This window comes from Myotis davidii, unplaced genomic scaffold (genome assembly GCF_000327345.1).
Source record: "Myotis davidii unplaced genomic scaffold, ASM32734v1 scaffold370, whole genome shotgun sequence".
Classification (NCBI taxonomy): Eukaryota; Metazoa; Chordata; class Mammalia; order Chiroptera; family Vespertilionidae; genus Myotis; species Myotis davidii.
The window spans coordinates 17627423-17654378 of NW_006288615.1; the positions used below are offsets into that span (position 1 = coordinate 17627423).

The window sequence follows — 26956 nt, forward strand, 5'->3', positions numbered from 1 at the left end:
GGGGAGAGGACGGGCCATCTGTAATACTGCCAATAATTTTAAAACTATGTTAAAAAAATAAAAAATAAAAAATTGGAATCTAAACAATTTTTAAAATCCTCTGACAATATTTAAGTTGTAAAAATTTGATTACTGTTAGAGAAATTAATAAAACTTTTTCACCACTGGAAAAACAATGGTTGTATTATGTTTGTTTATATTACATTAGTGTTTTGCTACATGAACTCAAAAAAAAATTCCAAAATAAAAACCTCAATATATGGTTTTAAATCTAAACATATATTACTGATATTTATACTCCATAAAAAGGATTACTCATAAAGAGCACTCAAAATTATTTTTAAAAAGAGTTTAGTGAAATATTATTAGTCTAATAAAGATTATTTTTTCATTTCCTCAAGATTAGCTTTTTGTAAATGTGCAGGGTTTCTCTGTAAGAAGCTAAAGAATCCAGAAAAAAAATCTTAAAATCTGCTCTTACCTATTCACAAATTCAATCCATATATAGGAGACAACATAAATAGATTACTGAAATTCACAGATAATACCTTATCCATGTATTAAAACCTTCTCTACCAAACCTTTCCCAAAAAGCGTGTAACAATCCTAGTTACACACACTTTCACTTAAAAGCAATGAAACTACCTCAAGAGGGAGAAGGAGGTATTAATAAAAGCAAAGGTCAGGGATAACCATAAAATAAACAATCCATGTCTGAATAATCAAGTTTACTGTACTGTACAATTCAGAATAATTATAGCGGCCTTTAAAGATGAAGGCTAGTGAAGATATTTTATAGGCATTTTGTCACTAAAAAACTTTAGATGCAACTGGAGAACTCTGCATGGAAAATAAAAAGAAGTAACAATGAAAGATGAATGTAATGGCAAGTTCTAGTAAGCAAACTTATAAGCAGATTTGCTGTGTTTCTGATCATCTAAAAGGGTATATTTTTCATATACAAAAATGCTACTTAGAATAGTCTGCAAAATCTCATATGTAATAGTATCAAACCTCACACACCTCAAACAAAAATTTTGATTACCCCCTAAATCTTTTCCAATCTTTTCTATTTTGTTTAAAAGTACCACTATTTTTTTAAGCAGTGGGGTCTTCCTTATTCCTCTTTCCAAAATATATCCTCAATAAAACAACTGAATGCAGTAACACTACAATGTTCTGGTCTCCTTTCTTTCAGTCTTGCCCCTGTACAGTGTGTAATTTGCGTAACAGCCAGAATCATTTAAAAAGTAAAAACCGTATCATAGGGACCCCCACACACACTTAAATCCTTTAAAAGCTATCAACCATTCTTACCCCACATGATCTAGTTTTGCGAAGCCCTTCAATCATTTACTACCCTCTCTTCCATCACCAATGATTAAATGATGGTGATCTTCCTGGACTACAAAAATGCCAAGAGGGTTCTCATTTCAGGGCCTTTGCATATGCTGGTCCTTTTGCTAACTAAGCTCTTCCCTTACATGGCTGGCTCTTCTTCATTTAAAAACCAGCAAAATGTTTCTTCATAACACTATCTAAATTTAATTGGTTTATTTTCTACTAGAGGCCCACTGCACGAAATCTGTGCATGGAAGGGGTCCCTAGGCCTGGCTGGCAATCAGGGCCTATTGGGGCTGTCTCGCCCAGTCCCTGGAGGCCTGCTGCCGGCTGCTGTTCAGAGGCTGCTGGACGGGGCCTGCCAGACGGGGAGGGAGAGGGGGAGGGACCACGGGAGATTTGCTGGCTGGGGGTAGGGACCAGGGGAGGTTAGCTGTGGGAGTGCACTGACCACCAGGGGGCAGCTCCTACATTGAGCGTCTGCCCCCTGGTGGTCAGTGCACGTCATAGTGACTGGTCAACCAGTCGTTCTGGTTGTTCAGTCGTAAGAGTCTCTTGGGCTTTTATATATATAGAGATTTGTTTACTGACTGTTCCTCTTGGCTAGAATATAAGCTCCATGAGAGCAGCAACTCTGTTTTGTTTGCCACTATATCCCTGGCATCAAGAAAACAGAAGGCACTATGGAATGAACATTCTTGCTGCAAACTGAGATACAAGAGGCAAGCCCATTCCCTAACATCCACTACCTATTCTCTCTTATTTATATATTTTTTATTGATTTTAGAGAGGAAGGGAGAGGGCAAGAGAGATACTAATATCAATGATGAGAGAGAATCATTGATTGGCTGCATCCTGCATGCCTCCTACTGGGGATCAAGCCTGCAACCAGGAATCAAACCCAGGACCATTCAGTCTGCAGGCCAACACTCTACCCACTGAGCCAAACTGGCTAGGGCTACCCATTCTCTTTTCATAAGGGGGAAAAAGTGTTTGCTTGAACATATAATTTAAATAAATGATCTTCGATCATGAAACAAATAATCCTACAAAAAGATATTATAAAAGATTGATTCCTTACTCGCAACACAGTCCCTCTAAATGGGAAAACCTGGCTTTCAAGAATGGAACAATTAGAAGTCAATGCAAATACATAGCTATTTTCACTGCACATAGCATTTGAAAGATTTGTCAATAATTACGTCAATAGTTCCTTTGGAAGAAATCAATTCAACACTATCAGCTGGAACTTAAAAACCCACCAAAATCCTCAAACAACCGTGAATTTTGTACAACACAAGAGAAAATACCACCTGCATTTTTAATTAGAGCATCTAGCTGGGCTTGAGAATTTAACAATCTAATAAGAAATACTTGACTATGGAAAACTACATTTTAATAAGTCTGTGTTAAATGCTACTTTAGTTAAGATTAAATCTTTTCAAACATCAAATCACCATGACTACAGCATTATTCAGAAATACTTTTAAATCTGCAAAATTTTAAAAATTTTTCAAGGGATATAAACCACTGAATAAAACAAATACTGTATTAAATAAAGTTATATATTATTTATCTGATAAGTTTAGTCATCTTGAACAGGGCTGGGAAGTGGGAAGTAAGTGCTCAAACTATTTCTGACACTAAAGTTGAATAATGGATATAAAAGACTATTTTAGACCTCTTTTATTCTATAGTTAAGTCATGTTACAGTTCCATCAAACTTACCAATATGGTATTTTCACTCATAAGGGGACAATCTGCAAGGGAGAAGCACCTCACAACAGCAGGAAATTGAGATTTTATAGCATAAAAGTATGGGAGTGGGGGAAAAAATAAAGTATACATTGTAAAAACAGAAATAAAACTAATAAGCACAAGAGCCTGGGCCCATTTAGAGCTGGTTATAAATAGTCTTAACATTTTTAAATAGGATATTACTATACATTATGCCTATTACCATTATCTCCTAGTAAAATTTTTTAAAAATATATTTTTATTGATTTCAGGTAGGGAGAGATATAAACATCAATAATGAGAGAGAAACATTGATCGGTTGCCTCCTGCACGCCCCAACACTGGGGATTGAGCCTGCAACCTGAACATGTGCCCTGACCAGGAATCAAACTGTGATCTCCTGGTTCATGGGTTGATACTCAACAACTGAGCCATGCAAGCTGGGCTCTCTTAGTACAATCTTGATTATTTACTAGTTGTGTGACCTTGGGCACACAAGTAAAAGTCCTTTAAATAAAACCAAAAAAAAAAAAAAATTAAGTAATAGTAAAAGACCATCAACCAGTCCAAATAATGAAAGGATATTCTAACAAAAAAATATAGGGGTATGAGCTTGGCAAAAGATTTAAGTCAGAAGTTTAAAGTCAGTTTAAAGCCTTGGGAAAGTTGACTTCATTGTTAATACTTTAAGAACTGCTACTTCTACAAAAGAAAGTATGGCATTCAGTATGTACTAATACGTAAGATCTTCATTTTCCACATTATAATTTTCTGCCCAGTAGTATGTAGCAGTATTATCAATATGACTGATTTTATCAAATAAAACTTGCTGGCTTCATAGGTCCAAACAATAAGAGCCTTTATTACAAAATGAAATTTCCAAGTTTCCATTTTATAAAGGTGACTCAGTGTCAAAAATGTCATTTCATTTTTAAAAAATTAACCCTGTGAAGTAATTATTTTTATTTTTTATTTTTATTGGTTTCAGAGAGGAAGGGAGAGGGAGAGATAGAAACATCAATGATAAGAGATGATCACTGATCGGCTGCCTCCAGCACACCCCCTACTAGGGATCGAGCCCACAACCCAGGCATGTGCCCTTGACCAGAATCGAAACCAGGACTCCTAGGCCTGCAGTCTAAACTGGCTAGGGCTCTGTGAAGTAATTCTTGATAAAAGTTTTAATGCCTTTAAATAGGAGTGCCCAGAAATAAAACAAGTCTAAAACATAATTTTCTTAAATCCCTTCAAAGATTCATGTCCATTCCCCAAAATGCAAAATACACCCACACCCAGGCCAACATCCCAAAAAGTTTTAACCATTCCAGCATTAACTCATGTCCAAAATACCATCATCTAAGTTATCTAAATTAAGTATGGGTCAGACTCTGGCTATGACATAATATGGAACAAAATTTGTTTCCACTTGAAACTAGAAAAGAAGTTATCACTTCTAAAATACAATGGTAAAACAGGCATAGGATAAAAGTTATAGATTCTCCCATTTCAAAGGGAGAAAGTGGTAGGAAGATAGAAGTCACTGGACTAAGCAATCTCAAAGTCCAGCAAGTCAAATTCCATTATATTTCAAGGCTTGGGAATACTGTGATCTGTGGCTCTACTCTCTGGGCTTAAAACTCCACTCTTAGCCCTAGCCGGTTTGGCTCAGTGGATAGAGTGTCGGCTTGCAGTCTTAGGGGTCCCGGGTTCGATTCCGGACAAGGGCATGTGCCTTGGTTGCAGGCACATACCCAGTGGGGAGTGTGCAGGAGGCAACTGGTCGATGTTTCTTTCTCGTCGATGTTTCTAACTCTCTGTCCCTCTCCCTTTCTCTCTGTAAAAAAAATCAATAAAATATATTTAAAAACAAAACAAAACTCCACTCTTAGAGTCATTCTTGCTTTTCTTTTTTCTTTTGAAAAAAATTTATTTTATGTTTTTATTGATTTTTTTAGAGAAAGGGAAACATCAATCAGGTGCCTCCTGCATGCACCAGGGAACAAACTGAAACCTGTGCATGTGCCCTGACCGGGAACTGAACCAGCAACCTTTCGGTGCATAGGATGATGCTCAACCAATTGAACCACACAGCCAGGGCCATTCTTCCTTTTCTTGAAGGGTATTTGCAGCTGTTTCCTGCTTATTGAATTTTGAAAGTTCATCAGCCTTCCTTCATCTGATCAGTCCAAACTGGGTGTTTTTGCTGATAAAATATTCTCAAAACTCTTGGGATGCGGGTGTATGCCACGAGGGTTCTCATCGTTAGATACGTGAGATGGTCCTCCACAGATCTTCCCTGATCTCTCTATTCAATCTCTATTCCTGGCTTTTGCTGAGACTACTGAGGAAATCTGAAAGGTTTCCTCATGCAAAAGGTTATCTAGACACCCTTCTGGCTTTCTCTTCATAGCGATAGTTTCCTGACAATGAATAGCCTAATTTTAGTGTCTGCTGAAAACTGGATAAGCTGAGAATCTCCCAAATCATCAAGTCCTGAATCTTTTTTGCTCTAACAAGTTACCACAAACTTAGAGGCTTAAAACAAAACTATTCTCTCACAGTCTAGCAGCAAAGTCTAAACTCAGTATCAGAGCTGAAATCAAGGTGTCAACAGGACCACACTCCCTCCAGAGGCTCTAGAGGAGAAATTTTCCTCACCTCTTCCAATTTCTGATGGCTACCAGCATTCCGTGGCTTGTGGCCATATCACTCTGCCTCTGTGGTCATCCTGCCTTTGGGCAGGGGAGGGAGGTGTCATAGTTTAGCCTGTCACAGAAGCATACTCTTCAATTACTCTCTGCTTTTACCCTCTTTTGGTCAATTTGTTTCAAATAGTTTTTTTATAATGTAATTAGCTTAATTACCCATGTTCATAAAAGATATTAGCAGTTTGTGGGATTAGAAATGCAGCATGAGAAATGTAAATAGGCAGATTCTATATAAAGCAGAAAATTTAGTTATTTCCCTCCATCTTACTTAACTGCTGGGAAAAAAAAAGGGATTTTCATGTGCGTAATTTAAAAAACAAAAGTTGGTAAATAAAATACTACTCCGATCATAAAAATGAAGGTTTTTATAGAGAAGGTCCACTCAAGAAACATATCAGGATAAGGATCAAAACTGCAAGGTTAATGAGATTAACAGGCAATCATCTCCATAACTTAAGATTGAATATGTGGTTTCAGAGCTACTAAGTAACAGATTTTCTCCTCCCTCAAACCTTTAAATTTTAAAACCTGTTTTATAGTCAACTGAAAAATAGAGTCCAAAATAAATGTATTTCTCTTCTTACCTCTACACAGTCAAAGTTCTCATTGACTTTCGATGCATATTCAACACGGAACATTGTTGACAGGCTACCCGCAATATAGTATAATAAGATCTTCAGACCCTTGTAACCAAAAGCAGTTTCACTGAAAGGGGGAAAAACAGCAGTTAACTATGATCTCAAAATGAATCTTTGCAAAGTCATAAAGTATTAACCCTATATAAGCAAGTTTAGCTCTATTGGTAGTTTTAAGATTTTAAACTACTTCTTAAAAAACAGAAATATGTGTAAAGAAACTGCCTCAGTTTTCCTCATTTATAAAATAAGAAAGAATAATAGCTCCAACCTCAGGGAAACTGTTTGGGTTAAATAAACTGTTAATACATGTAAACTGCTTATAACATTGGCACATTGTACAAGTACTCAATAAATGTTTACTACTACTGCGACTGTAGCTGCTACTATTACTAGAAGGCATTTAAAATCAGAGACAAGTAATGTTAAACTGGTATCTGACTAGGCAAGCAGCTAAGATGTAGCCTTGATCCAGTCTTTATAACTTACCACTTGCTTGCACCACCAACCTCCAGAGCTGTCGAAAGTGGTAACAGACCTAATTATATCCTTCCATGAACTCAGAAAGCAGATCTGGAGCTGCTGCTCTTTTTCCAACCCTACTTTGCTATTCCCTTTTTCAGCTTAAAAGTCTTTTAAAAAGTGAATTCTAAACTATCCAGATCTATAGAGACAGAAAGTAAGTTAGTGATTGCTTAGGTCTAGGGAGGATGGGAGAAAAGGTAGTGACTGCTAATTGATTAGGAATATTTTGGTGGGAATGATGAAAATGTTCTAAGATTGATTGTGGTGATGATGGTACAACTCTGAATATAGTAAAAACCAATCAATTGTATATTTTAAATATGTTTCTATGGATTTCTTTCTTTCTTTCTTTTTTTTGAGAGGGAGAGTGGGAGAGATAAAAACATTGATTGGCTGAGCCTGCAATCTGGATATGTGCCCTGAACTGGTGATCTCTTAGTTCCTGGGTTGATGCTCTACATCTGAGCTACACTGGCAGGCTGAACTGAATACTTTAAAATAGGTCAAGTATATGGTAAATTATCTCAATAAAGCTTTTTTTTTTCTAAGTGAATTCTCAAAGAAGAGTGTCTGAAAGAGAGTCATTTCCAGATTTCTGTCTAGGCTAACAAAATATGAGCAGTGTCTATTCCAGGACTCTGTAAATTAGGTGCAGTAGAAAGAAGTGGCAATTATACTAGGATCAAGCCTAATGTCTTCATTGGGTTATAAAAATATGATTATCACTACTGTGTGACTATTACCTATCTTAGAAGAGGGGTATGCCAACACACCTTATCTTTTCCCTCCCTCCCTCCCTTCCTTCCTTCCTTCCTTCCTTCCTCCCCCCCGCCTCGTTTATTGGAGTGATATTGGTTCACAAAGCCATACAGATTTCAAGTGTACAACTCAAAACATCATCTGCACACTGCATTGTGCACCCACAGCCCAAAACAAAGTATCTTTCTGCCCCATTTATCCTCCCTTTGCCCACCTCCACCTACCCCCACCCCCCTTTCCCTCTGGCTATCACCACAGTGTTATCTGTGTCTATTGCCAGCACATCACTTTTAATGGCATCAAGCCAGATAAGCAAAGGTGCAAAATGCCATTAAAAGCAGTATCTATAAAATTACATCCTACCCACTAAATTACCACAGACAGTTTTATTTTGTTTTGATTTTTAGAGAGAGGAAAAGACAGAGAGAAACATCGACATGAGAGAAATGCATCAATTGGTTGCCTCCTGCAGGAGCCCTAACAAGAGCCAGGGCTGGGGAGGAGCCTGCAACCAAGGTACGTGCCCTTTACTGGAATCGAACCCGGGACCCTTTGGTCCACAGGCCGACACTATATCCACTAAGCCAAACCAGCTAGGCCAGAAAGATATTTTAAATAGCAATAAAAGGAAGCGAATAAAATAAACAGCTCCTTAAAAATAGAAATCGAAAGAGAAAACATTATTTTTTAAAATATATTTTATTGATTTTTTTACAGAGAGGAAGGGAGAGGGATAGAGAGCTAGAAACATCGACGAGAGAGAAACATTGATCAGCTGCCTCCTGCACACCCCACACTGGGGATGTGCCCACAAGCAAGGTACATGTCCTTGACCAGAATCAAACCTGAGACCCTTTAGTCCACAGGCAGACACTCCATTCACTGAGCCAAACCGATTAGGGCAAAACAGTCTCATCTATACTAACAAAGAGCTAATATGCTAATGGTCGATACACTGGGTAACGACCAGGTCATTAGCATATTAGCTGGGGCATTGCTCTGGAGACTGGAGACTGGCACTCTGAGTGCCCCACGGCCCACTTGCCAAGGGAAGGAGCACAGCGCAGCAGGCGGGAGGCTTCCACGCTCTCCTCTGGCGCCATGACTGGGGGGTGGGGGGTGGCCACCACGTTGCTCTGGAGACTGGCAGAAGTGGTGAGGCACCCAGAGAAGGCGGGACCAGCCCTAGGCGACTCGAGGGACTGAGGGCGGGGCTTGAAGCAGCCAGAGAAGGCCAGAGGGTTTGGGGACTGGGCCAGGCGTCCTGAAGCTCTGCGTGGAGAGGTTGGGGTGTCAAGGCAGGGCAGTGCCGTGTGATTTCAAATCACGCACTGGGCTCCTAGTTTTATAATAAAACCTGTTTAAAATATGAAAGGCTCATATTCTGGTATGAATCAATATAACAAAATATATTAATATTTAAAAGCACATTAAATGCCTAATCTGATATATCAATAATGAGAAATATTCACGAAATTTGTCCCATGAAAAGACATTTTTCAATTTTAAAACATGTTAAATATATCAAAGGTGTTGAAATAATGCATAGAAAAAAAACCATGAGGGGAAATAATTTAAATGTCAATTATGTCTAAACACCCTTCCCTACTACAACAAACCAAGGTTCCTTGGGAAAATGGCTGACTCCAGAACTAGTAGGAAATGTACAAGGCGACTCTGGAATATCTTACTGTATCAGAAAGTAACAGGCCCTCAAAATGATGACGGTACACCAAAAGGACTCAAAAGCAGGTTTGACAGGATAACTACTTGCTTAATCTGGGATCATCAAAATCAGTAACAGAAACAGATTATAACCCACTGAATTTAAAAAAGAATCCTAGCCCTGGCCAGTATGGCTCAGAGGTTAGAGCATCAGCCCAAGCACGCAAGGTTCTCAGGATCAATTCCCAGATGGGGCCAGGTAACCCCAACGTGGATTGCAGGTTGGGTTACCTGGCCCCAGTTGGGTTGCATGCAGGACACAACCAATCGATGTTTTTCTCTCCCCCCACCCCGCCCCCTTTCCACTCTCTAAAAAGAAATCAATGAAAAAAATATCCTTGGGTGAGGATTAAAAAAAAAAAAGAATCCTAGAGTCTATTGTATAAACAAAGAAATACATAATGGGGAGAAGTTTTTCCTTATAGTAGAATGTCAACTAATGAATGTAGATGGTATGACAGAGTTAGAAAACCACCATTTTATAATCACAGTAAAATACTGATTAAGGCAAGAGTCAATAGTGGATTTAAAACTACTGGGTACAAGTTTGATGGGAAACAGGGTATTGTTAGTCTCAGAGTATTTCCCCACAGATTTTATATATAAGTAAAAAAGGAGGAACCTGGCAGACATCTCAAAACTGAGTGGCCCAAGTTAACCTCACCAACAATGAAACAAACTGTTATCATGGACTTTCTGATATAACACACTGAGAAGGACAAATACAATTTGTCAGTGTACTACAAAAATATGCATTATATGAATTAATCATGAAAAAACAATCAAACTAATCCAAAATGAAGATTTACAACACTAACCTATACTCTACAAAAATGTCAGTCCTGAAAAACAAAGAAAGCTTGAAGAACTGTTTCAGATTAATGGAGACTAAAGATATGTGACAACTAAATGTAATATGTGATTCTAGACTGGGTCCAGGATATTAAAAAAAGCTATAAAAGAATTGCTGAAAATCAATTGGCAAAATTTGAAATGTGAACTCCATATTAGAAAATAGTACTGTAATGTATCAATGGTAAATTTCCTGAGTCTTGGTAATTCTACTACAGTTAGTGTCCTTGTTTTTAGGAACTCCACACTAAAGAACTTAGGAGTAAGGAGTCAAGATAGTATCTGTAACCTACTCTCAAATGGCTCCACAACAACATACTGATATAGAGGGTGGGGCAAAAATAGACTTACAGTTGTTCGTATGGAAAATAATATAATTAATAAATAAATAATAATACAAGAATAAACTTTGTGCTTCTTGTACTCACAAATGTGAACCTACGTTTGCCCCACCCTGTATTTATATAAGAAGAGAGAATGATTGCCTGGTAGGTGTTGCTCAGTGGTTGAGCATCATCAACCCATGAATCAGGAGGTCACAGTTTGATTGCCATCAGGGTACATGACCAGGTTTCGGGCACCACCATCAGTAGGGGGTGTGCAGAAGGCAGCATATCAATGTTTCTTTCTCATTGATGTTTCTATCTTTCCTTTCCTCTCTCTGAAAATCAATAAAAACATAGTTTTAAAAAACAAACATTCTTTTTTTTAAAAGGAGAGTGATTAAAGCAAATATAGCTGAATGTTAACAACTAGTGAATCAAGATAAAGGATATACAGAGCACTATTCTTGCAACTTTCTGCAAACAAAGTTTTTTCAAAATTCAGTTTTTTAAAAAGGTAATTGACTATTCTAATAATGTAATGAAGGTATAGGAAATTAAAGCATTGTGCTGAATATTCCAAGACATGCCTTTAAAGTTGCTTTTAAAAATAAATTTCTCTCTACTGGTTACTTCCTTGTCATAGAATAATAATTTGAGCTTTCTTGCTTTAGAAGGGAGGGTATATTTTGCACTAGAAGTAGCATACCAAAGTGGTAGTTAGAAAAAGAAGTAGTTTTGAATATGGGCTCTGTAGTCAGATTGCCTGAATCTGAATTTCAGTCTTTCATATGTTTAGGCAACTAACCAGTTAGACCAATGTACACTGTAACAAATGATAATACTACCTGGTATCACTAAGACTATAGTGAGAATTAAATGAGATAATGCATCTATGACACTAAATAATAGATAGTAAATTGGTGTCTCAATGTCAAAAATGTCATTCTAATATATGTTTTAAAATATATGACATGAAAAATAACAGGTAAGAAAATAAAGTCTGATTTCTAATATTTTTTTAAGGAAATAGAATTTTTTTTGCCATACTAATTAGACAAACATCTTATTATGTTACTTACTCATCCCCAAAGAGTTGATGGGTATATTCAGGAAAGAAAGTTCTAATATCATTCTCAAGATCTTCGGGGAAACGAACTGTTTAAAAGAAGAAAATGTAGAGATATTAAAGATATTAAATTAAAGATATCAAAAAATCACTTTGAGTACTTTAGTATCAAAAACCTACTGATTCGGTGGCCGGAGAGAGGTCAATATGGGGAAAAGGAAACATGTAATACTATATGTAATATTTTAAACAATAAAGAATTAAAAATAAGTAAATAAAGAAATGAATCAACAAAAATTAAAAAAAGAAAATAATACCTACTGATTCTAAGAATTAGAAAACTAGGTATGACAGGCATCTGATTTAGTTTTTATTTTTCTGTATGTTCATACACAATGCAAAAATTAAACAAAACCAAAAAAGACACTTTGAGATTCGAAAAAGTTTCAACATCAAGGAAACAAAAACAGAATCTACAGGAAGCATTGAGAACAACAATAATCTGAGTTGATGAAGCCCATATCATCACATCATTCTTTAGGACTGCAATGTTGTTTCTAGTTTTGGGGTTATTTTGCTATTAAAAATAACTCTGTGCCCTGGCTAGGTGGCTCAGTTAGTTGGAGCGATGTCCCATATACCAAAAAGTTACCGGTTTGATTCTCGGTAAGGGCACATACCTAGGTTGCTGATCCCTGGTGGGGGTGCGGAGGCAATTGATTGATGTTTCTCTTTGATGTTTATCCCTCCCCTCTTTTTCTCTCCCTACCTCTGTCTCTAAAAAATCAATAAAAACATATCCTTAAGTAAGGATTAAAAATAAATAACACTGCAATGACATCTTTAAATATAATACCTTGCTGTACTTCTACAATATACACAAGGTAAATTCCTGGCAGTAGAAATGCTTAGTGAAAGTACTAAAATATTTTTTATAAATACTACTTAAATGCCATCTAAAAATACTGTAACAGTTTATATACCCACCAGCAGCTTTTAAGCTCCTGTTCCCCACATCCTTGACAATACTCTATACCTTCAACTTTAATTTCTACCAGTCCAAAATGGAAATGGGAATCCTGTTACTTGTATTTGTATGTACTGTGAATACTGATATTATTGAACAGTTTCCCAATATAATTTATCTTATGAAGAAAAATTGTACAAAAAAAAATCCTTAAGCAACTGAAGAATGAAAAAAGATGAGTTATAGATGAAAAATTGCTAATACTGTCCTCACAAAGCAAGTCACTTGCAGGGTACCAAAGTATCATCTAACAGCTTACTGATTTACAGAAGAAAAGACTTGTAGAGATCTGGCACTTCACACCTTTCCAAGGGATCTTAGAATTAACTCATTATTGGACAGATCAACATAATGTGTCGCCTGATTTAATGCAATATAATGTATACACCATCACCTATAAAGTTTTCTTTCCAAAAATATTTTAGATCTAAACCAGCTTTATTGTCTTCCACTTTACAAGAAATAGAGGGCCCTACCCGGTTTGGCTCAGTGGATAGAGCGTAGGCCTGCGGACTGAAGGGTCCCAGGTTCGAATCCAGTCAAGGGCACATGCCTGGGTTTCGAGCTCAATCCCCAGTGCGGGGAGCATGCAGAAGGCAGCCGGTCAATGATTCTCTCTCATCATTGATGTTTCAATCTCTCTCTCCCTTCTTCTCTGAAATCAATATAAAATATATATATTTTTAAAAAGAAATATAGAGGGTAGGGGAGTAAGTTACATACTACCAAAAGGAAATAAAAATATCCAGAATATACATACTGAATAAAGAAATTGAAAAAGATACAAATAAATCGGAGCATATATTGTGCTCATGGATAGGAAGAATTAACATCATTAAAATGGCCATTCTACCCAAACCTATCTATAGATTCAATGCAATGCCTATCAAAATACCAAAGGCATTTTTCAAAAACAGAATAATCCAAAAATTCATATGGAACCACTAAAGACCCCAAATAGCCACAGCAATCTTGGAAAAGAACAAAGTTGGAGGTACCATGCTTCCTGACATTAAACTATACTATAAGACTATAGTAATAAAAACAGCATGGTACTGGCATAATGCCACATAGATCAATGGAACAGAATAGAGAGCCCAGAAATAAAATCATGCCTTAATGGTCCATTAATATATGACAAAGGAGATAAGAACATATAATAGGGTAAAGATAGTCTATTCAATAAATGATGTTGGGAAAATTGGACAGATACATGCAAAAAAATGAAAGCAGAACCACCTTTTTATACTATACCAGAGGCCTGATTCACAAAATTTGTGCAAGGGCCTTGGCCCTGGCCTCCACCTGCCGCTGCTGCAACTGAGGGCCTCTGCTGCGGCCCCTGCCTGCCCCTGCCGCAGGTGGGGTTCTCAGCTGCCTCTGCCTTGATCCACGCCCACTGCAGCTTTGTCCGAAAGGAAGGACATCCAGAAGGACGTGCAGTCTAATTAGCATATTACACTTTTATTATTATAGACTAGAGGCCCAGTGCGGGGGCGGGGGGAGGGTAGTGTCCCTCAACCTGGCCTGCACCCTCTCGCAGTCTGGGACCCCTCAGGGGATGTCTGTCTGCTGGCTTAGACCTGATCCTAAGCCAGCAGGCAGATATCCCTCTTGCAATCCGGGATCCCTCACTCCGTACCACCCACTTGCTTGCTCCTTACAGCTCAGCTCACTGCTCCTTAGCAGCAGGCTCCTTACCGCTCGGCTCACTGCTCCTTAGTGCTCCCACAGAGGTGGGAGAGGCTCCTGCCACGGCAGCTGCTCTTGCCAGCCATGAGCCGGGTTTCTGGCTGAACGGCACTCCCCCTGTGAGAGTGCACTGAGCACCAGGGGGCAGTTCCTGCATTGAGCGTCTGCCCCCTGGTGGTACGCATCATAGAGACCGGTTCTGGTCATTCCGCTGTAACGGTCCCTTAGGCTTTTATTATATAGATATTTATTGTTTGGGTTTGATTAGATTTTAAATATAAGAATCCAAGAGAAACTTTTTATAACCAATGTATATGCTTTATAAAGGATTCTTTTAATAGCCACTTAAGTGGAGTTTTTATATTAGACATTTTATTACATGAAAACTTGTTCACTGCATAACCTTCAACCATGATGTGTTTATTTCTAAAATGTTTCCCAAGCCGAAACCGGTTTGGCTCAGTGGATAGAGTGTCGGCCTGCGGACTGAAGGGTCCCGGGTTCGATTCCGGTCAAGGGCATGTGCCTGGGTTGCGGGCACATCCCCAGTGGGGGTTGTGCAGGAGGCAGCTGATCGATGTTTCTCTCTCATCGATGTTTCTGACTCTCTATCTCTCTCTCCCTTCCTCTCTGTAAAAAAATCAATAAAATATAAAAAAAAATGTTTCCCAAATGTTCCTGGGATTATACATTGAGAAGATACTAAGGACTATATTTGAGAGAGATTAGAATAAAAGTTATCTTCTTAAAAGAGGGTTTTTAAGGCAAAAGGCCCTAGGCCTAGACAACAGGAACAAACAACTGGTGCCAAGGGCACAAAGAATAGAGTTAGTCCTTTTAATCAATACGGGACAATTGTGAGTTTTCTATTCTCATTAAATAACCCTCAATACTTACATAAGTATAGCAATTACTATGAGAGAAATGAAACTAAATCTCTAAGTATGCCCATTCATTCTGGACATTTCACATAAATGGAATCATATAATATGTGGCCTTTTGCTTCTGGCTTCTTTCACTTAGTATGTTTTCAAGGTTCATTGGTGTTGTAGCAGGTATCAGTACTTCATTCCTTTTTGTAGCTGAATAATACTCTACTGGATGAATATAGCATATTAGTTTAGCCATTCACCAGTTAATGGACATTTGGGATGCTTCCACTTTAGGGTTATTTTGAATATTGCTGCTACTAACGTTTATGTACTACAGCTTTTTCTGTGACCAATGTTGTATGCCAACACTGGATACAGTCTTCAGGAGTAGTCACACAAAAAAATGTGTTACTAATAATATTATTACATAGTTGTCACTTGAACATTAACTGTGTGTCAGGCAATTTGCTAATAATTTTATAATCATTACTAGAGAACTGGTGCACAAATCTGTGCACAGGTGGAGTCCCTCGGCCTGGCTGGCAATCGGGGCTGTCTTGCCCAGTCCTGATCGGAGCCGATCCGGGGCTGGCCAGCTGGGGGGAGGGACCACAGGAGGTTGGCCGGCTGCAGGAGGTTGGCTGTGGGAGCGCACTGACCACCAGGGGGCAGCTCCTGCACTGAGCATCTGCCCCCTAGTGATCAGTGTGCATCATAGCAACCTGTTGACCGGTTGTTCGTTTGTAACAGTTGCTAAGGCTCCTATATGTAGATTGCAGTTAATCCTCACAAGAGTTATCAAACGTTCATTTCACAGATGAATGATGCAAAAAGGACTAATTTGCTCAAGGTTATACAGTTGTTTAGTGGGTTTAAAGCTCAACACGCACACAAGTTTGTATAGATAAACACAAGAATAATTACTGGAGAATTATTTTTAATAACGAGAGGAGAAGCAATCCCTCATAGGAAATCCCAGCTTATATAATAAAAAGGTAATATGCAAATCAACCGAACTGCAGAACAACCGATCGCTATGATGTGCACTGACCACTAGGGGCATTCACGGGGAGCACCGCTCAGCCACAAGCCGGGCTGATGGCTGGCGAGTGCAGCAGCCTGCCTCCACGGCAGCGCTAAGAATGTCTGACTGCGGCTTGTCCTGCTCCCTGTGGGCCTAAGCCATCAGTCAGACAACGCCTGAGGGCTCCCGAACTGTGTGCGAAAGGGCGTAGGCCGGGCAGAGGGATCCCCAACCCCCAGTGCATGAATGTCGTGCACCGGGCTTCTAGTACTTAAATAAGTTATGATACAGTCATAGTGTACTACATACTTAAAAGAATAGGATAGATCTATATGTTATTTACAGAGAATGACATTCAAGACATTGTTAAGCTAAATAATAAGAGCCTAACCACAGGCTCCTGGTTTTAGAAAAATAATGTCTGTACAAGGAAAAAATTTAGATCAGTATTATCTTTTACCTTATTTGTCATTTTCTTTGTATTTCTATTATGTTTGTATTGTTTAAATGACAGAAGTTGACATTTATTGAGAATTTCTAAAAGTTAAGTCATTCAAACACTTTACTTGTGTTTAACCTTTCATTTAATCTTTACAACCACTATAAAGTAAATACTATCAACTCCATTTTAAAGATTAGGAAATAGGGACATAAAGTGATTGAACCAGGACTTATGAGTATATAATTAAACAGTGTTACTGAAGCATAATTTATATACCATACAACTCACTTGTTTTAAGTGTATAATTCAGTTAATTTTTAGTAAATTTAAAATTGTGTAACCATGGTCACAATCTCATTTCAAAAAGCTGCCATGATTCCCCAAAGAAATCCTATGCTCATTTTCAGTCATCTCTGTTCCCACCTTCAACCCCAGGCAATCACTAATCAACTTCCTGTTATAGAATTGGCTTTTTAAAACATTTCATACAAAAAGAATCATACAGGATATGGGGTAGTTTTTTTGGGTGTTTTTTTTTTTTTTTTGGTCTGGTTTCACTTAGAATGTTTTTCAGGTTCATCCATGTTTCAGCATTATCAGACCTTCATTCCTTTTTATTGTCATGTAATATTCTATCATTTAGATATACATACCACACTTTATCTGTTTACTAATTGATAGATATCTGGGTTGTTTCCATTGTTTGGCTATTGTGAATAATGCTGCTATGAACATTCATGTATGAATTTTTTTTTAAATATATTTTATTGATTTTTTACAGAGAGGAAGGGAGAGAGATAGAGAGTTAGAAACATCAATCAGCCACCTCCTACACATCTCCCACCGGGGATGTGCCCGCAACCCAGGTACATGCCCCTGACCGGAACCGAACCTGGGACTTTTCAGTCCGAAGGCCGACGCTCTATCCACTGAGCCAAACCGGTTTTGGCCTCATGTATGAATTTTTATATGGACATTTGTTTTCATTCCTCTTTGGTAGATACCTAGGAGTAGTATTTCTGGGTCATTTAATAAATTCATATGTTTAGCTTTTTTAAGAATCTGCCAAACGGTTTTCCAAAGTAGTTGTATTATTTTACACTCCCTTTTACATTATATGAGTGTTTTTTCACATCCTCACCAACACTTATTGTCTATTATTTTATAAGAAAGAGTAAAGGTAAATATTTTAAAGAAGCTGAGACCACTTATTCCTGTCACTTTTTGCCACACTGTAGTTCCTATATGTAAATTTTGCCACCTCTCAAACATCTACCCACTCCATGACATAAATCAAGACTGAATAAAATTTGAATATGTTCAATAAATGCAGAAAACTATATTAAACTACACAAACAACTGCTCTTACATGAAATTCTACTTCAAAGATTAAATTATATATAGACACACAGTACATACATAATACCACATAAAAATGGCATACATACCTAATTTTAGTTCAATTGCTGTGTTGGTGTTACATTTGTATTCTGCTAGTTTCTTCTCCTCTGCACTTTTGTACTCAACCAAAAATTTCTCCATAGCACCAAATCCTAAGAGAAAGATTTTTAAAGGTCTGGTTGAAAATGGTTTAAATAGGCAAACCTAAAAATAGGGTTGTTATTAGAAGTGAAACAAAAGTAAGATTTAAAGCATTTTTATACATCATAAAAGTATAGATCATTGTTCACATCCTCCTAAATAAATGTACTAAGTATGAGTGCCTCATTTATAAAACATCATTTGAGATAAAGGCTTATGAAGCAGCACTGCTTTACATAAATGAGTACACCTGAAAATTAACATGACAGATTACTGACATTTCTGAATATTTAATACTAGTATAAATTTCCTACTAGGATTTATGCCTATGTAGCCTTTTTAAAAGAAATACAAAAAAGGATGCCACTGCTCCACTAAGAAAGTGAGAATGTCCTTTGATAATTACAATAACATTTCATTTCGAATACTGGAAAAATTATACCCAGAGTACTTCCAGACCATTAAAAAAACTATGAACTGATAATGCATAGATTATCTTAGAAAAGATAACCAAGAAACTGGTAACCATGGTTAACTGTAGGATATGAGAAGGAATGGGGATAAGGTTAGGAAAGAAAAACTTCATTGTATTACAAATATTTTTTTACCATCTGTGCAGTCATAAACTATTATAGCTACTGGAATAACCAAATCGTTTTATAACATGGCTAGCCATCAAGATATATAACAATTAATGAAAGAAATCATTATCAAGAGGAACTTTCAGGCAAAGATGACAGTAAGTCTCCCGACAAAATAAATATCAAAGTTAATAAAAATTCAGGGGGAAAAATCATGAGCAGAAGCAAAAGGGGTACAGTGACATGCCATACTACTTCAGTAAGTGGTTAAAACACATACACAGAAAATGGGGAACACCAGAGGCAATTGCAGATTAATGATTTGGAATCAGAATTCCTGCATTCAGATCCAGTCTTCACCACTCATTTACTTCATCGGTGAATTACTTCCTCGGACCTCTCTGACCCTAATCTATAAAACTGAGATGACAGAACCCACCTCGAAGAATTTAGGTATAATCTAAGCAACAAAATTTAACTTGTGAAATCCCACATTAGCTTAATCCCCACAATTCTCTAACACAAGTCGATACTATATCAAGTCCCAGGTCATATTCAAAAACTCGGGCTTAGAAAGAGGTGTACTTGCTTAATTCAGAGCACCCCACTACTACATGGCGAAGCTGAGATTCCCATTCAGGTGTAATTCCCATAACATGTATACCCTACAGTACCCATGTTCCCCCTCTCTTGCAGCACCAGGGAACTCAATGATCCCACGGCTCTTCCTTACACGTCTGTAGAGCTCAAGCTACAGCCTGTCTATCCAGCACATCCGCAAAAGTGTCGTGAGTGCTCGCTTCGGCAGCACATATACTAAAATTGGAACGATACAGAGAAGATTAGCATGGCCCCTGCGCAAGGATGACACGCAAATTCGTGAAGCGTTCCATATTTAAAAAAAAAAAAAAAAGAAAAAAGGAAAAAAAAGTGTCGTGAGACTACTACGAAGGAACTGGGAACAGAGATCATGAACTGTTCATCACGTCAAAAGATATGTAATTGGGGTCGGGGGGAAGCATAATAGTCACATCAAAACAGTCTTCATACACGTACCAAAACAGACATCATTATTAGATGTTGTTCTTAAATGTTGTAAAGGAGACTCAATAAATTGGAGAGCAGAATAGAATGACCACGAGAGAACTACATTATAGTAGACACACTCTAACAAGAGTTTAGGCGCAGGGATCGTGAGAGAACCTCTTTCTCCAAGGAAATCTACACCCATCCTAGAGATGCGAAAGTGGGAGAGACGAAGGAGACGGCAAAGTCAGCCAGCACTCAAGTGAGAGCCCCCGTGCAGGGCAAGGCAGCAGCGCGCTAGCTCTTAGGTTGATGGCAGCGGCAGGAAGCGGACCTGGGGGAGGAGGACCTGAGTATTCAGATCATCTGGCGGGAACCGAACCAGCCTGGGGGAGCCGAGGCAGCAGCGGGCGAAAGGAGCGAGAAGAGAAACAGGCCTCAGAGCACCTGGCACCTTACACCCCGAATCGCGACGCTTTTCCCCCACGGCCTCCCCGTCGCTCCGCAGGGGGTCAAGTTCTTCGCAGAAGGCGCCGAACCCTGAGCAGCTGCTGGGGGCGGGGGCGCGAACCTCGACCCACTAGAAGCTGCGCTGGGAGTTCCGCGCCCGCAGCCCGAAGCAGGCCTTCTGGAACCCCGGCTGGAGCCCGAGAGTTCCGAGCGGGCACTGTCACCGCGGCCTCAGCATTCTCTCCCAAACCTGCCGGCCCCCTCCCCTTGGTAAACTTTTCCCGGGAACTTACCCGCCATTTCCGAGCTGGGAGCACCCGCGGCCGAGGAAGGACGAATCAACCCGCGCGCTCCCTGGCCGGAAGTGAGCGCGTTGAACGACGCCTTTCCCCGGCCCACCAATGGGAGGAGGAGGCTCGGCGCGCGGGGCGGCGGAAGCAGCTCAGAAGGCGGGACTTACACCGCCGGGAATGCTCCGGCCGCTGCCTGGTCGCCGCGGGTGCCGTCAGCCGTTCTGTAGGCCTGAAGTAGAGGAGGAGGCCGTAAAAGGGACCTTCTATTTAGCCCTGGGAACGTTTCTTGAGGTTAATTTGAATAATATACTTTATGGCTTTCTGTCTCCCCCTCATCCCCCCCGCGATGTTTTGGAGACGGAGAGAAAAACCCTCCCCTTGGCCTGAAGGGTAGATCCAAACACCTGCACCCTCGTTTAGAATGTAGGACTTGAGTTGCAGTTGCGGGAGAAATTTTCACTTACTTGTTTCTGTTTTTGCTGTCCATACTTGCTTAACTTCGTTTTTCTTTTCTCTCATGTTTTTTAACAGTATACAGCGCGATATCAGTTTAGGGACTCTGCTTTCACTCCGAAGGTTACTAGGCAACCATTTAGTGCCCTGAAGTAGTTAATACCTCGAGACCTGTCTTAGCGGCTTGGACCACATCGCCATGTGCTACCTGTTTTCAGCCATTGGGCTTATTATTACTTAGAAACTGTTGAAACTGCTTGTCCCAGAGGATAAGCCACTTTTTTGATAACCATAAGTATCCCTACAGTGTTGTGTATACTGTAGAATGCCTCGTGTCAATAAATATTGGTTATTAGGTTGTACGATGATGCTTGAGCTAAAATGGACCCATAAGATGATAGTCTAGATTAGAACGAATGCGCCCCTTCATTTTAGAGATGAGGAAACTAAAGCCCAGAAAAGAAATTGTCTAAGTCCTCTCAGTATGCAGCCTATGCAGGAGTCCAGTTCTCCAGATACCCCACAGGTTATAAGACATGGAGATGGGCCTCTTGAAGATAAGATCAAAAAAGGTACCGAGAATGCTCAGATCCTTTTCCGTTAAGCCTTAATGGAACACCAGAAATGATGATCATACAGTGTTAAATAGAAAACTGAATCAATACTATAATCAATGACATTATGGATCAAAAAAGGGAAGCAATAATGTCTTCAAAATGTCAAGACTTACTATTTCTTTCCAAAACCACCGTATCGATAGATCAGTCAATTGCTGAACAGCAATTATGATCCTTATACTAAGTCAAGAAAATTTTTCTCAACTGCAGCAAATCTGAAACGGATTAGCCCTGTGAGTTCATGGTTAGTTGTAGTAAAGAAATACTATACATGATAAATATGAATAAGGAATAAGGTGATGTGCTATATCATGTGACTAGCATTTAGTATGATCAGCTTGCAAAATTGAGGTTACAGTTTTAAATTATCCTTGTCTTAGAGCTATTCACACATTTATTAAAATGCCACAGAATAGCCGAACCGGTTTGGCTCAGTGGATAGAGCGTCGGCCTGCAGACTCAAGGGTCCCAGGTTCGATTCCGGTCAAGGGCATGTACCTTGGTTGCAGGCACATCCCCAGTGGGGGGCGTGCAGGAGGCAGCTGATCGATGTTTCTCTCTCATCGATGTTTCTAACTCTCTATCCCCCTCCCTTCTTCTCTGTAAAAAATCAATAAAATATATTTTAAAAAAAAATGCCACAGAATACATGTTTAGGTGCAGTTTGCCTAAAAGATGAAAGAATGACTTCTTTCAGAATCATAATAGTAAAATTACCAAAAAAGAAAATATATTTCCTTTTTTAGTAGGGTCTTTCCCCTCTTTTTGAATTTATATTTTACCTTATCCTAAAGAGAATTTAGGAAGTGAATGTTGCCACCATGGAATAAAATATGAAAAGGAATATGCTGTCCTACTATGTATGAAAGAGGCAGCATAGTGGTGTGGAAAGTCCACGCTATACTAGTCCAAGTTCTACTTTTTCATGATTGTGACCTTGTTTTATCTATTAACTGGAGATAATAATACCTTCCCAGTCACCATACTAGTTGTTGTGAAAGTCAAATGGAAAATATTTATCAAAAATTCTATGTTAATAAGAGGTGGTATTTGTATGATTACATTTATTCTAGAATAAGAGGTCTAGAAAATATTGTACTCTTAGGAATGAACTAGCAATCATGTGTTTGCTACAGGTTCAAGAGTATATAGACTAGTAAACGTTGCTATCATATCTTGAAACCTCCAGAAGGGATATTTTTTAAAGACATGGTATTAAACATATGGTCATCAAAAAGTAGAAGTAGGAAATATGAAATCTAAAAGATAAAGGTAGGTACTTAATGTGTCTTTATTTTAAAATATATACAGAAAAATAACAATAACTAGTTAACCCATTTGTTTAGCTCATAGTGCTAATAGTATAGGGGTCGGGTATGAGTTCCAGTTCCCAGAAAAGCTATCCAGAATCCCCTACCCAGCTAGATGGCTTTCATATAAGATAAGATAAAATAACAATAGACAAGCTAATATTGAAAACTGTTGGAGGAATAACACATTACCAACAGATTGTACATTCCATTTTTTAACTCTCATACACTGTCGATAGGTATAGAAACTAGTTTTTGAGAAGCAATTTAACACATTTTTCAATTTGTATATCTTTTGAGGCAACAGTTCCATTTATAAGCATTTGTCCTGCAAAACTATTTGTACAATATGCAAAGACATATCAACAGAGATGTTCAATGCAGTATTAATTATACTGGCAAATTGGAAATAACTAAACATTCATAAAAATTGCTGGCTTTTTTTTATTTTACATGATTACAAGAAAAGAAACATTTACAATTTGACTGATTATAACAGTGCTCTATAGTCTTCTTTGAAACATCCCTGTGTTTGTTGAATATACCTTATAATACTGAGCCACCCTCCCTACCCTCTGGGAAAAGAGGACCCAAATTAAAATTGGAATCATCTCTAAATAAGAATCTAACCATGGAAAAAAAAGTTAGCCATTTTTTTTTAAAAAAGCACATTTGTCTTATAATTACAGATTTTTAGATAAATCTCTTGAATGAGGAAATACAAATTTTGTCATGTTTCTCTAGCAGTTTTTTTGATTCTCTAAGAACAAATTATGAATAAACTCAATACCTTAATATGGTTTTTAAAAATATATTTTTATTTATTTCAGAGAGAAAGGGAGAGAGAGACAGAAACATCAATGATGAGACAGCATCATTCATCAGCTGCCTCCTGTAAGCCCCCCACTGGGGATCAAGCCCACAACCCAGGCACATGCCCTCGACTGGAATTGAACTGGGGTCCCTTCAGTCCACAGGCTGATGCTCTATTCAGCTAGGGCGGTGATGGCAAACCTATGACACGCGTGTCAGATGTGACACGCGAACGCATTTTTTTTGGTTGATTTTTCTTTGTTAAATGGCATTGAAATATATAAAATATCAAAAATATAAGTCTTTGTTTTACTATGGTTGCAAATATCAAAAAGTTTCTATATGTGACACGACACCAGAATTAAGTTAGGGTTTTTCAAAATGCTGACACGCCGAGCTCAAAAGGTTCACCATCACTGAGCTAGGGCAATACCTGAATATGTTTTAATTCACTCTCATTTTCAATTAATTGACATAGTGAATGTGTCATTACTAAGCTGGTAGTGGATGCCAAGGTGCATTTAATCAATAATTCACATAGTGTGTTTGTGATGTCTCTATATGACAAGGGGCAAATAGCTTGAACCTGTGTATCATATGTGATTTTTGAAATGAACACCTTCAATAACAATAATTTTTATTTGTAATATTTTTTATAACAAAATGATAAACACTAGAAAAAGAGGTTTTGTTTGGTAAACAATCATTCGTGACCTCAGACATTCTCTATTAATATACTAGTAAGCTCCAGCAGATACTTCCACAATCATACATGAGGGATGGTGTGTGATGAGATTGAAATTAATATAAAGCTGCATACTTGACTAGCTCTTTTTTATTTAGTTTTTTAATATGGTGTGCCAATTTTGTGATTGTCATCATGTAAAAGTCCTCTTGAAATGAAAAAATATGTCTTACCTCCAAATTAAATAATTTATGTGCAAAATTAAGTGTGAATAAATCCCATGTCAAATTTCAAACTTTTACAAGTAAATGGTTTTCTTCAAGAACATATAAAAGTCAATAAAATTCTCTGACTTTTCACACACACAGAATAGCACTGGATAATGTGTACTTACTTGGGAAAATATCTACTATATAATTAAAAAATAAGTGACACTATATTATAATGTTATTTTATTTGTATAAAAATATATTATGATAGAAACATAGAAAACATTTGCAAGCATACCTAACAAGTTTAACTTCCCTGTAGGAGAGGGAATTTTGAGATGGGGATTAATAAGGGATTTAAAAAGTACATATATATATATATATATATATATATCTTCATTGATTTCAGAGAGGAAGGGAGAAGGGAGAGAGAGATAGAAACATCAATGATGAGAGAGAATCATTGATTGGCTGCCTCCTGCATGTCCCCTACTGGGGGATTAAGCCCGCAATCTGGGCATGTGTCCTTGACTGGAGTCAAACCTGAGACAATTCAGTCCCACGGCTGACGCTCTACCCACTGAGAAAAACAAGCTAGGGCAATGAGGGATTTTTAAAAAAAATACCGTTTGCTTCTTTTAATGAGATGTACTGGTTGATTTCATAATTAGAAAGTTATCATTCTTTTTGGAATTTTTAGACATGGTTGCTAACTCCTTACCCTCTAGTTTACATTCTATAAATTATGATTGCACAGAGTCAAAGAGTGCAAGCAGCTTAATTGAAAATAGGAAGTTAGTTGAGAATTAATATTTCTAGTTTTGCATTCTGTCATTTATAAGCAAAGATTTGTCAAATGAGGGAAGAGCACCATAATTTCTTACACTTGTTTACAAAATGATCATTCTGTGGTGCCTTTTTTACTCTTTGAAACTCTAATTCATAAGAATGACATTAGTTATGTATGTCTACTTAGGGTGGGTTATACAATAATGTTATGATATTTCAAATTCCACAGTTAAAATGCTATTTCAAATGTTCTTTTTTCAGTTTTAGTCAACAAAAAATGATGATTATGCCTCTGTTTTTAAACTTTTTTTGCTGTTGTTTTACATTGTTTCTTAATGTGAATGATTTTCCAGGTAGGGGAGGGTGAAGAAAACTTTATTAATTTTACTTAGATATTAAAGAAAAAAGACTAAAAATTATGACCAGAAATATTCGTTTTAAACTGATGATACTATTTCAGTCACTTTACCCTTTTTAAGTTTTGATTGTGGTGGAAAACACATCACATAAAATTGACCATCTTAATCATTTCTAAGTATACAGTTCAGTGGTGTTAAGTATATTCATAATGTTGTGAAAGCTGTCATTTTAATAAATTGGTTTTCATTAAAGACTTGTAACTCATTTACCCATGTCACTATGCACAGCAAGACTCTTAACTTCAGGTGATCTGGACACACAAAGTGAAGAGCTTCTATACCAGCTATATAATGCTGTCAAATAAGAGCTTCTATACCAGCTATATAATGCTGTCAATTAAGTGTTTAGTCCAAGAATTATAAAAGAATTATAGAATTATAAGATATTAAAAGAACTATAAAATAAAATTTAGTTTTATTGTAGTGTTTCTTATATTTTTACAACTCAGAATTTTAAGGCATATATATAGTTTCCAACAAGCAAAACCAACAGTTACTGTGCAAATTTGTAAAATTAAAAGAATTCTTTCCAAAAAATTTGCTAGAGGGATTCCAGACTTTAAGTTTGTCATTAATCTCATCAACACAGGGCTGTCAGAGAATCCCTTTGCCTGTCTCTTGAATGAGCTAAGAGGAAGAAAGGGTCATGCCAACTAGCACCATATAATAACAAAGAGAACCTGCTTCATCAGGTAAGATGGGTGTCTTGGTAGGGTTAGGATGCATTTAAAGTGTAAATTTACATTTTTTATATCTTTGTAAAATTACATTTTGTTGTATGTGAAGAAGTTTATTTTACTACAGATATGGTGTTATTTTATACAGTTTTTTAAAAATATATTTCTTTATTGATTTCAGAGAGGAAGGGAGAGGGAGAGATAGAAACATCAATGATGAGAATCATTGATCGGCTGCCTCCTGCATGCCCCCTACTGGGGATGTACCCACAACCAAGGTACATGCCCTTGACTGGAATCGAACCTGGGACCCTTCAGTCTGCAGGCCGACGCTCTATCCACTGCTCCAAACCGGTTAGGG

General features: G+C 37.8%; 2 protein-coding genes across 5 annotated transcripts in view; one reads left to right on the top strand and one right to left on the bottom strand.

Moving 5' to 3' along the window:
• Window positions 1-20721, bottom strand: part of HAT1 (histone acetyltransferase 1) — a 48133-nt gene extending 27412 nt beyond the window's left edge. For both annotated transcript variants that reach the window (XM_006760632.2, XM_015561986.1), the window contains exons 1-4: window positions 20624-20721; window positions 18180-18284; window positions 11688-11763; window positions 6371-6491 (exon numbers count right to left, since the gene is read on the bottom strand). In XM_006760632.2, the coding sequence (XP_006760695.1) occupies window positions 6371-6491; window positions 11688-11763; window positions 18180-18284; window positions 20624-20630 (309 nt within the window). In that variant the 5' untranslated portion in view covers window positions 20631-20721. The remainder of the gene's footprint in view (window positions 1-6370; window positions 6492-11687; window positions 11764-18179; window positions 18285-20623) is intronic.
• The window catches only part of SLC25A12 (solute carrier family 25 (aspartate/glutamate carrier), member 12), a 171559-nt gene that overhangs the window by 41528 nt on the left and 103075 nt on the right, over window positions 1-26956 (top strand). The window contains exons 1-2 of one of the 3 annotated variants that reach the window (XM_006760629.2): window positions 20809-20914; window positions 26508-26610. The exons of 1 other annotated variant lie outside the window; for it this stretch is intronic. The gene's annotated coding sequence lies outside the window, so the exon portion shown is untranslated. Of the gene's footprint in view, window positions 1-20808; window positions 20915-26507; window positions 26611-26956 lie in introns of those variants that run through there. One more of the 3 variants, XM_006760630.2, reaches the window with a different exon arrangement.